Here is a 12013-nt window from a genome sequence, read left to right on the forward strand (position 1 = left end):
AATTGGATGATTGAAATAATTTCTTGATTGCTAAGAGTTATTTAATTTCTTGATTTTTTTAATTGATTGGAAAATAGTCAGTATTATTTACTTGATTATTTCTTTCATACTCGAAGCTAAGCTAATCTTGCTTTTCAATTGCAGGCTGGTGTTTTGCACGATAAGGGAAGAATCCTTGACTTAGTGGACAAGAGATTAGCATCCAGTTACGACAGAAAGCAGGCTCTCACTGTTTTGCTCTTAGCAATGACGTGTGTTAAGTTATCTCCTACTCTCAGGCCTAAAATATCCGAAGTCGTTAGTGTACTTGAAGGTGAGAAAAGAATCGATGAGATTTTCAAAGGTGATGATACTCCATCAGCAAATATTGGAGGACAGTGTTCCAGGGTGTTGGAAATAGAGCCAATTTTTTAGCCAATTGGTAATGTTAAGTTTGATGATGAAAGCCTCCTGCCTCTTCTTTTTTATTTTGTAATTACTTTGGTCTAATTATGTGGTGGTGACAAGAGAACATTGATGTGTACGTGAGAGACTCCATAAAAAAATATATGTGTTTGCTTTGTCTGCTATGATTTATTTGTGCTGTTATGGCAGCTGGTAATTTCATGAATCGAATAAAATTATCATTTGCCATCCTTTATATATAGCCTATATAAAGGATAATTTTATGATATTATCTACTTTATAAACTTATTAGATTTATCTAAGCTTTTTCTAGCTATGTGCATGGTCTGCTACTTCATTTCCTTCCCTTACAGAGAAATTGCTACTTAGAATGACGCAAATTACCCCAATTTGAAAAGCTCATTTAGAGGGGCCTCTTGTGGGTAGGTAGTTTGATGTCCGAGGATTTAAAAAAAAATGTTTGTTTTTTTAGTTATTTTTATTTTTATTTAATTTTAAAAATTGTTTTTTATGATATTTTAATATATTTTTTTAGGAATTATTCAGTTTAATCTATTTTTATTTTTCTTACTTAGTGTAGGCCTAAAACTAGTATAAGCAAGGTTTGTTAGCTTTTATTTCAGGATATTAATAAAAAAGAAAATAATAGATGCTCATTGTGGGTAGATAATTTTAATGTATTTTTAAATAAAAAATATTTTAAAAAATAATCTTTATCATAATAATAAACATGTTTTTAATAGAATTTTATGTTGCTTGTATTTGTTGTTATTATTATATTTATTATTGTTGTTGTTTCTATCTATGTCATAATTATATTATATCTGGTGATCATTTATGCTCTCTTAGACCGTGGGCATTTGTTTTCCTAGATTTATGTTTTGTTGCGCTATTCTTTGATAATTTTTTGAGATTTTATTTTGTAGAGATTTTTATTTCCATTTCTGCTTCTTTTTTTAGGTTTGAATAGTTTTTAATTGTATTTTTAATTTTTAAATAATTGAGATTTGTCTTTTTTGATAAATTTTCCAACCCTAACAATTTAAGCCCAACTCAAAATAAATACTCGAGGGATTCTTTCTTCTCTTTTTCTGTTTTTCTCTCAATCCTAATTACAGAATTTAGGCTATAAGTTGTTGCATTTAAGTAGGAAAACCATGTGTGTTTTGCTTTTTATAATTACATGTTGAACATATGAGATCCTATAGCTAAAAATAATATAGAACAATATTAAAAATAATAATAATAATATAGAACAATAGAAGAGAGAGTAGTCAACAAATGAAATATAATTAACAACTATACTTGTACTTAAAAAATAGATATGATTTGTTAAAATATATCACTAAATTGGTATTAATTAACATTGATTGGCATGACCACGATACTCTCTCTTGCAAGGTGATAAATTCTCGGTGTTTTTTCTATAATATAAAATATTTTTAGAGTTTGTTTAATATTATGATAGTAGTTGTTTTTTAAAATATTTTTTATTTAAAAATACATTAAAATAATTTTTTTTATTTTTTAAAATTTATTTTTTACATTAGTATATTAAAATGATGAAAAAACATAAAAAATTAATTCTTTTGATAAAAAACAAAATAAAAAAATACAATTACTTTTAAAACACAAATAATAATAATAATAATACTCATCTCCGTAGGGGTTTTTTTTTTTTTGCAAAGGCACGAACATATTAAAATTGAAATTGTATGGGTTTACTTTTATAAAAACGACGTTTCTTACTATTCTTTCACCTTCTCTAACATAACTTTCTATGTGCATTTTCTATGAAGTTTTTAGAAAATCTTTTAAGATATTTCAAAAAAGTATTTTCAAATACTTTTTCAAGAAATTTTATTTTTCAAAATATTTTTAATAATATGTAATTTCTGTAAAAATATTAATGAATCTGATTGTGCCACATGTCAAGAGATTAAAAGCTCTAGCAGTTAAAATACTGTTAGACAGTTAAAGTTTGTTAATACCGTTACATAATTAGAAAAATTTGTTAGTATTAGAGAAAGAAGCTGGTATACGTCTACAGCTTTTAATATAAATACATCTGCAACAAAGTAAAAACTAAGTAATGAAAAACAGTGATTACATTCATCTTCTTCCCTCAACTATTAGACACTCTCTCTGCTTTCTTCATATTTCTGCTTAATTCACCAGCATTCTTCTATGAAAAATCCGTTATCTTCGTATGGTATCAAAGCATAATTCTTGATCCTCTACTTCTATCTTTATCATTGGCAATTCTCTCTGGATTTTTCTCTTTTTCTGCATTATAAAACAAAAATGCTATCCTTTTCTCAACTCCAGATTGTTCAATTTCCTATAAAATGAAACTATAATTTTAATATTAAATATTGGTTCACATTTTTATATTGGATATGGATCCAAAATTATTCCGTTATAAAATTTAAAGGAATCAATAAATCTAACATAGTTCTAAAACTTGATATAGAATCAACCAGGAAAAGATACAGGTTATGAGTAAAAAAAATCATCCTAAGTCAATTCTCAAATGTTTTTTATTTTAATACGATAAAAATAATTTTTTTATATATAAAAAAATTTCTAGAAATTAAGGGTTGGGTGTTCACCCGATCAACAAATGAATTTAATTTTTTTTATCAAATCAACTAAATTCTTTATTTATTTATTTATTTAATTTAATTTAAACTGTTACAGATTCTAGATTAATCATTTTTCAAATCAACCTATAGGGTCAATCTAAGTGACTCTAAAGAGACAAAGGTAGATATAAAAGGTATACTTTACTTTTTTGTATAACGAAAATAAATACAAATAAATTTGCCATACATACACATTAAACGTCTAAAGAGACTTTTTTGGTATAAATATTGCATCAATGTCGAAGCTAAATGATTGTCTTAGGATACTTTTATGAATAAGACTAATTAAAAATAAATTACGTTATGCTACTAGCCGAACAAAAAAAAATTAATGTATAAAAAAATGTTTAGGCAACGAGTAATATTTTGATAATATTATTAAATTTAGATAAATGATTTAGTTTTGAATTTTTTTTAACTTGATTTTTTATCTAATTTAAATTTAAAATCAAAATTGTGTTAGAATTAATTTAATATAATATAGTGAACTTGATAGGTCTAATAATAGCCTGGATGTCCGATAAAAATATAATTTGATTTTAAAAATATTTTTTAAAATGACAATTTATTTTTTAAAAAATTAAAATAATGATATATATAATTAATCTAAATTAATTTATTAAATTTATAATTTAAATTATGAACTATAAAAAAATATTGTTTTAAAACCTAGACTACCTGATAAATCAACTTAGACCCAGATAATCTAGGACCGGAGCCATTTGAGTTGGAAAAAAAAATCAACTGACCTTGAAAACTTTGGCTGACTTGTTTAACTAACTTTCACACCGTTGATGATATTTTTTTTTTGGATTTTTTTATTTAAATAATATTTTTTTTAACTATAATAAACAGTGCTTTTGTGAGACGGTAATAGTGAATTCACCTCTTCTGTAATTTTCTTTTATAATAATAATAATAGAGATAATGAATACGTAAGAAAAAAGAGCACTGTACTGTAAGTATTTAGCGGTTAGTGACACGGTAACGACTGGCAATCTGTTTATGCAAAGCCCAAAAAACCATAACCGTCGAATCAAGCACACATTTTTACCAAGATCCCATAAAAACCCAATAATCCAAAAGCAAAATTGGTGGCTGAAATCAAGTAAACCGTGAACCCTTTTCGTAGATAGAAGGCAAAATCGCTTTCTTGTGTTTTTGTGGGGTTTATAAAGGGAGGAAAGATAGGAGTCTGCGTGTCAAAACCAGCTGCCGCAGCAGCAGCAGCCCGGGAGGAGGTAGTGGTGAGGAGAGTATCGCCACCGCCACAACCACCGGCGCCGGCAGCGGCAGCGGCAGTAGCGACAAAGGGACATTCTGGGCTGTTGAGTAATTCGAAATCGGGACATCCAGTGCTGTTGAGTTCGAAATCGGGGCAGTTAGTGGGTGATTCGAAGAGGATGAAGGGACTTTTCAAGTCAAAGCCGAGGACTCCTGTCGATATAGTTAGACAGACTCGCGATCTTTTAATCTATGCTGATCAGAGTTCAGCTTCTTTATCAGATTCAAAACGAGAAGAGAAGGTTGGCTGTCTCTTTCTATTCGTTTCTATATATTTTATGTGTGCTTGTGTTCTTTTTCTGTTGTTTTCTTTTAATTAGGTGGATTTTGATTGATTTGAGATTGTTTGGGGTCTGGGTTGCTTTTCTTTTTTTGCTTTGGATGAGAAAGGTTCAATCTTTATGAAAAATTGCGTTTTTTAGGGTGATTCTTGATGTCTGATTGAGGTTTGGATTAGAGTATGCTATAATATGCTGTGATATTTACATAGATAGGAAGAAATAGTTAATTTGCTGAGTGCTAATGTGATTGCAAAGAGGTTAGTTTGCTGGCCAAGTTTAACTTGAATGTGGTTGGGTGTGTTGTGAGAGGAATCTGATATTACTTGCAGTGGGTCGCGTGTAAAGGTTTTAGCTTTTTAGTAGTCAAGGGAGTAAAAGTGGAAACTTTTATTGTAGGTTTGTGAATTAGGTGTGATCTGTGGTGCTATATGTGTCATTGATTTGTTTCAACTAGTTTGTTCACAATATAAGAATTAGATTAGTGTTGTTGAATTTTGGTGAGTGTAGATGTAAGATTGAGATGAACATGCATTAGGGTCGCTGTATAATTTCTTGCTTTTGTTGCATGTTGTGATAAGTTATTTTCTTGATTTGGGCTACTGGGGCATTTAAGCTTCTGTCAAGCATTTTATTTGTGGAATTCGAATTTGACAATTTTATTTTCTAATACAGATGGCAGAGTTAGCTAAAAATATCAGGGAGTTAAAGTCAATTCTTTATGGCAATAGTGAGTCTGAACCGGTGTCAGAAGCGTGTGCACAATTGACTCAGGAGTTTTTCAGAGAAAACACACTTCGTCTTTTGATCTTCTGTCTATCCCAATTGAACTTAGAGGTAACCACTGACGAGTTTATTGGTTGAGAGCTATGTAGATTGCTATCTTGAATTTGCTATCAGATTGATGAGGGAATACTATTCTTATTCATTGTTCTTTCATAATGGATCGGTTTAGTGACATGCTTTATACTTTATACTTTATACTTGCCCTGTTGAATCTGTTGGATTAGATTCCCATCTGGAAAGAATTTTCATTTAACTGCCAGTTTCTCTTTTGTCATTTAGCATGAAAATGTTTCTTTTTGCAGGCCAGAAAAGATGCCACTCAGGTTGTTGCAAATCTACAAAGGCAACAAGTTAATTCAAGGTTGATTGCATCAGACTACCTGGAGAAAAATACAGATCTTTTGGATACTTTGATAGCAGGGTAAGCCATTATTGCTGGGGAATGTTGGGGATTGAGAATATAATAATTCCATTCAATAGGTTATCTAATATTTTCAAGATGATTAATGGGTTAAATTTTTTGTTTGCTGCATCGTTTCTGACATCTTGTGGGATAACTTTTTGTACCTTAATTATCACATATATATTTTGTTGACTGTCCATTCTCTGTTTCAAGATGCCATTAGTGATCTGTTTCACAAGTGATGCCTTTCTTCTTCTCGGATGTCTGGAAGTTGTATTCAGCTGTTCTTTTTTTTTTTTTTTTTTTCTAGAATGTAAGAGGTTGGCTGTTTACAGAATTTTTAAATGGTTTTGTCATGTGAACTATACTTCTTGGGATCTTCTAATTACAGTATCTTGCTTCTTTAGTTATGAAAACACAGATATGGCTTTGCACTATGGTGTAATGTTGAGGGAGTGCATACGTCACCAGACTGTTGCCAGGTGAGCAAAATCAACTATGTGGTTTAATTTATATCAGACTATCAATATTGTCTCTGATTAGGAGAGTAATCTTTTCCTTAAAAATCCTGAAAAAAATTTCTGTTTAGACTTTTAATTATACTAAAATATGTGCTCCATTTATCTTTACATAAACATGTCAAAGTGTGATGTGAAGTCAATATCTAGAACAATCACTTTCATTTTTTTTTGTTTCGGGATTGCTTTTCTCAACTATCAGCTTCCATAATTTATTTATTTATTTATTGTTTTTTTTTATGGTGTGCTGCCAATGTTATGTACACTCATTTGTCGGGTTTGACTGCAGATATGTCCTGGAATCACCAAATGTCAAGAAATTCTTTGATTATATACAACTTCCATATTTTGACATTTCTGCAGATGCTGCTGCAACTTTCAAGGTTAAGCATGATTGAAAAAGATATTAACAACAAATTCCTCTTTCTCTCTTTTGCAGTTTGATTTTTCCATACAATGCAATGTTTTTGTGGGTATACATATCATCCACTGTTAAATGTTAATTCCAAATGACTTTCAAAACTCTGCTCATTGCATTAGAGATTTGGCAAGAATATCTTCTGTACTGTAATGCAACTGTGTTGGACATGCTCGATACTGTACTGCATCTTTGCACAGCTATTATCAAATGGTTAAGTATATTCAGCTTTTGCAACTGCTGACAACCCTTGATTCCCCAAATTTCAATTTAAATGCTCTGGCAGATTATTATCCAGGAAATTTTATTTGTCTTTATTGCATGTTTATGAAGTTTTTATGTTTCGGCCTTGTATTTGCTATTAGTTGAAGTGTGAATCTGAGACTTTTATATTGTTTTGTTGCAGGAATTATTGACAAGACATAAATCTACAGTAGCTGAATTTCTTTCTAAGAACTATGATTGGGTGAGTTCTGGTGTCACTTATGTTTAGATGCATACTTGTACAGGTTTATACTTGTTTCTGCTATGTATACTTGTACAGGTTTATACTTGTTTCTGCTATGTGTCGCACCCGACATCGCGGCGGCCCTAAAAATAATTCTAGAATTATTATGGAAAAAGAACAGATTTCTGGCATCTTGTTCTTTTAGGGAAAAAAAGGTCTTGTTTGAGGAGTCGCCACCTAGTATTATGGTCACTAGGAACCCTAACTGGTCAACAGAGATTCTATGGCTCGGGATTGGTTACGTAAAAGGGAAAATATTATCACCCCTTAAACGTTCTGCCTAAGGCAGACTGCATTGTCGGTTTTGTCTTAAATTGCTAAATATTTATTAGTTTATGCTATGATGATTTGTTTATAATATTCTTGACTCTGGCGCCAGTGAATATTCGAGCTCGAATAATTCCAACTCTGGCGTTGGTAAAAATTCGTAGCTACGAAAATTAATTAGATCAATATTTTCTATTCCTTACTCTAACGTCTAGTGAATAAACAAATAAAAATAAATTTATTTTTACGCAATGCACATATTTTTATTTTTCTAGCTAAATAAAATAAAATACAACGAATAAAAAATAATATAAATTTAAACCGGTATTTCTTATTCCTGACTCTGGCGTCAGTGAATAAACCAGTAAATTTACATTATTTTTATTCATGCATACACATTTTTTATTTTTTTATTTTTTCTACCTTTTTTATTTTTTCTGTTTTTTTATTTTTTTCTATATTTTTTTGGGGCTGGGCCCAGCTCAGCCCATGGGGCTGGGCTGGACCCAGCAGGCCTAGCCGGGTCACATGCTTGACCCGGCTGGCCATTGTTTTTTGTTTTCACCAGCAGGCGTGTGTGAACAATTCACGCACGCCCGCTATAAGAGCATGTAATTAAAATGCCAGAAGAAGGGAAAGCGCAACTTACCTGGTGCTGGAAGTGGCGATCCGGATTTTTCAGTCTTTCTTGGTCATCTATCCTTGCCTCAAGATCCCTGCGTTCGTTCGTTCCCCTTCTGTCAACTGCTCGTTCCTCTCTTTTTTAGCCTTTTCCTCTGGTTTTGGAAGCTGGTGTTGGAGAAGAGGTGGTCAGTGGGTTTCTTGTTTCACTGTCCTCCTCTCTACGTCCCTTTTATAAAGCCAGAGGACGGCCTCTGTTTCTTTGAGAAGAAACAGGGGAACAATGGTCTGCTACCCTGGTGTCTCTCGGTTTTCCCCTGCTCAGGACGAAGAAGATGGCAATAAAGGCATGATGGGTTGCTGGTTGTGTTTGCCAAAGCCCTGGTTCTGTTTTTTCTTTCCCCGTCCTTTTCGTGTGTCCCTCTCCTGGTCTCTCTCTCTATCTACTCCCTATTTATTCCCCTGTTTATTTTTCTTCGCCCCTGTTCTCTGAGAAGAAACAAGGAAAACAGTTTCTATTCTGGTTCGTCCTTCCCCCCCAGTCTTTTTCTGTCCTCCTCCCTCTCTGCGAGGTTGCATTTACCCGGGTTTTTATAGGGCTGGGAGATCGATCGGCGCTGTAACAGCCGGCAGTAATGGCGTGGGGCGTTCCATTCAATGGAGAAACGTCCCTGCGTTTAATGGCGGAGCCGCTACAGGGGAAGAAGACGAGCGAACAGTCGCCTCCTAAAACGACTCCGTTTTTACAATTCCAAAGGCTGCTTTCAATTTGGTCCTCGGAATTTTGTAATTTTGCAATCAAGCTGCTGGTTAAAATGTAATTGGATCCTTGCATTTGCGCGACATTTTCAATGTAATCCTTGGATTCTAATTTTCCAATTTTGACCCCAAACTTTAATATTTCTTCAATTAAGTCCCTGAATAAGTTAATTTAATTAAATCCAAAGTCCAATTAAGTCTAAAACTTATCAATTCTCTAATTAAACCCCTGATTGGATTAATAAAATTAAATCCAAGCTTAATTAAGTCTCAAAACTTATCAATTCTCCAATTAAACCCTTGATTGGATGAATTAAATTAATTCCAAGCTTAATTAAGTCTCAAAACTTAATCAATTCTCCAATTAAACCCTTGATTGGATTAATTAAATTAAATCCAAAGTTTAATTAAACCCCAAAACTTCCAATCATATTGCCCTTAACCCAAATTTTAATTCATTCTTCATTTATTTCATTTTACTTGTTTTTTCATCATTATTATTTTGTTTTTTTCATTTTTTTTATCCTTTTCGGTAAATAAAATAATAATAAAATAAAATGGTCAAAAATTGGGTTATGACACTATGTATGCCTTAGGTCAGCCCACACACACAAGGTGGATGATAGGCATGCCCAATCCTCTTGTTTTCTAAAGAATTTGTAGGCAGACGAGTATTTTGGTGAGAAAACTTGTGGCTGAGATTAGGGAAAGATGATGTGCAGATTTAATTATCTGGTGATGCATTAATAACACAATATCATGACTGTGCAATGATGGAGACATAAAGTAGAATCTAAACCAAAATCCTATAAAAGCAATGTAAAGGTTTTAAGCGCTAATGGTTTTTTTGAACACCCAAATTCAAATCCTATATACCGATAGATACATATGTGCGCATATATTGCCTCAGTTATGCACGCACTGACACTGTATAATGGGGCATACCTGATCCTCTATAGTTTTTTCAAAGAATTTGAAGGCCAACAAAAGTGTTAGCCGGAAAACCTTTGGGTGAGATTAGAGAAAGACGGTTTGCAAATTTATTTTTCTGGGAATGCATTAATATCAAATATTGTGGCTCTGCAATGATGGGGCATATAAAGTAGAATCTATTACTTGACTCTCTGATGAATTGAGCAGCTTTATCTCCTCATTGTTATAGCATTCTTCTTTGCTTTTTTAAACTGCATGTTGGTAGCTACATATCTATGACAAAAACATGAATTGCAACATTCTAAATGTGTCTTTATTTCCTGTTGTGGCCATGCTTGCTAAATGTTGGTCAGAGCTTGACATTGTCTAACTTTGTATGGACTTCAGTTTTTTGCTGAATTTAATTTGAAGCTGCTAGAATCCACCAATTACATTACAAGACGACAAGCTGTCAAGGTAGGGAAACTTATGATATCCCGCTCATATATCATTAGAACATTCAATGAAGCAATTCTCTAGGCATCTGAACCTAGGAAAATGCTTTCATTAAAATGTGCTTTGTTATTGCTATTGGTAATTGTACTATTTATTAAAAAGGCTTCTTTAATTGTGACAGCTGTTGGGAGATATATTATTGGATCGTTCTAATGCAGTTGTGATGACACGTTATGTGAGCTCAAGGGATAACTTGAGGATTCTCATGAATCTTCTCAGGGTATGACTCCTTTGAGATTGCTTGTTTTCATGCTTTGTCATATTTTTAGGAAACTATTGATGTACCATTATGGCATATGTGATGGCCACTAAATAGATTGTTAGAACATCAATCTCATACATAATTGGACTTCAACTTTTATGTGATGAATCCTCCTTTGCAGGAATCAAGTAAGAGCATCCAGATAGAAGCATTTCATGTTTTCAAGGTATAGCTTGAAGAAAGAATTTGAGTTTTTTCTTTGGTTCTTTAACTTAACGTGCCTTATTTTCTACCTCTCTTATTGTTTCCCCCCTTCCTCCAGCTCTTTGCTGCAAATCAAAATAAACCTCCTGACATCGTCAACATACTTGTTGCAAATAGGAGCAAGCTTCTTCGTTTGTTTGCTGATTTCAAGATAGACAAAGGTATAAAAGAAATACACCTCTAGTGACATTTAATGTCTTTGATGCTGTATTGACATTCATTGGTGTATTCTTTTGCAGAGGATGAACAATTTGAGGCAGACAAAGCTCAAGTTGTGAGAGAAATAGCTGCCCTTGAACCTAGAGAGTAGTCATGAATGAGCTTGGTTGTTTATTGTAATCATTTTACATAAATTGTAGCTCTCATAGCCCAAACCTGATGACAATATCAGTATCCATCGATCTGTGGTAAAATTACATGTATTTGAAAGGAAGAGAGAAATAAAGAGACATGAATCGAGTTCAATCCAATATTTGGCTTTTATGAACCCTGTTAGAGAGCATGTTCATGTTTTTGTGAACCATGTCCTCTATTGGAAGCCGTCATTATTCAGCTTCACCATATGTTCATTCCCCATGGTAACCTACTTAAAGCCATATAGGTCTCCCTCTCCATATGTACAGAGACTTCATATGTACAAGTTACGAGTCCTTGTTCGAGGGAGTGAGGACGTAAAGTCGCTATAACTCTTGTCAACTGTAGGAGTCTGAACCAAATCTCAAGTGAGGAGAGTAGGCAGCAGTCGCATGTTACTAAATTCCACCGCCATTAGTATCAAAGGACATTCCTGAGCAGAACCTACTGAGGAGGATATGATAGGAAGCTTCGTTTGGTGGGCCAAAGGATAGAGAATTCACACCAAAATTCTTTTCTTCTTGCCAGGAAAGGAGTCGTTTTCTTTATTATTAAAGATGAGGTTTCCATGCGTGAGTCACGAGTGAATGAATGTATGCACCAGCATATTCCAAGCATCTACTTCATTCCAAAACCAGAATGTTCTCTGCTGCTATCACTTTTTATCCTACTTATAAGACCCGGTTCGGTATATAGGCTGACCTCGTAATCCGAGTTTAAATAATGTTATTTCAAATTTTATTTATTAATATAGATTAATCCATCCAACTGGTAACATTAACCTTTAACTAAGTTGATCCTTGATTCGTTACTGTAACTATGTTTTATTGCCATAAAAAGGAGATGCTTTTATCATCTGAATTTACTTTCCAT

General features: G+C 32.8%; 2 protein-coding genes across 17 annotated transcripts in view; both read left to right on the forward strand.

Moving 5' to 3' along the window:
• Window positions 1–673, forward strand: part of LOC133677362 (probable LRR receptor-like serine/threonine-protein kinase At1g53430) — a 46100-nt gene extending 45427 nt beyond the window's left edge. For 14 of the 15 annotated variants that reach the window (XM_062099376.1, XM_062099374.1, XM_062099361.1 and 11 more), the window contains one exon: window positions 145–673. In XM_062099376.1, coding sequence (XP_061955360.1) covers window positions 145–414 — 270 coding nt within the window. In that variant the 3' untranslated portion in view covers window positions 415–673. The remainder of the gene's footprint in view (window positions 1–144) is intronic. The other variant, XM_062099362.1, reaches the window with a different exon arrangement.
• Window positions 674–4033: 3360 nt separating this feature from the next.
• LOC133677375 (putative MO25-like protein At5g47540) lies at window positions 4034–11256 on the forward strand. Of its 2 annotated transcripts, XM_062099392.1 has the most exons (11): window positions 4035–4576; window positions 5288–5449; window positions 5701–5819; window positions 6209–6283; window positions 6609–6702; window positions 7144–7203; window positions 10213–10281; window positions 10442–10540; window positions 10704–10748; window positions 10845–10947; window positions 11026–11256. In XM_062099392.1, exons 1-11 carry the CDS (start codon window positions 4454–4456, stop codon window positions 11094–11096), a joined length of 1020 nt encoding a protein of 339 aa, XP_061955376.1. In that variant the 5' UTR covers window positions 4035–4453; the 3' UTR covers window positions 11097–11256. The 2 variants fall into 2 exon arrangements, with proteins under 2 accessions (XP_061955377.1, XP_061955376.1); XM_062099393.1 differs by lacking the exon at window positions 10213–10281 and having other exon boundaries at window positions 4034–4576.
• Window positions 11257–12013: the final 757 nt, after the last annotated feature.

Source organism: Populus nigra, chromosome 17, assembly GCF_951802175.1.
Source record: "Populus nigra chromosome 17, ddPopNigr1.1, whole genome shotgun sequence".
NCBI classification, from domain to species: domain Eukaryota; kingdom Viridiplantae; phylum Streptophyta; class Magnoliopsida; order Malpighiales; family Salicaceae; genus Populus; species Populus nigra.

Bases quoted from the DNA above. Each gene is read 5' to 3' on its own strand.
- LOC133677375 (XM_062099392.1), top strand. From the start codon at position 4,454: ATGAAGGGACTTTTCAAGTCAAAGCCGAGGACTCCTGTCGATATAGTT. The intron at 4,577-5,287 runs GTTGGCTGTCTC...TTTCTAATACAG, and splicing joins ATTCAAAACGAGAAGAGAAG to ATGGCAGAGTTAGCTAAAAA. The intron at 7,204-10,212 runs GTGAGTTCTGGT...TATGGACTTCAG, and splicing joins TTTCTAAGAACTATGATTGG to TTTTTTGCTGAATTTAATTT.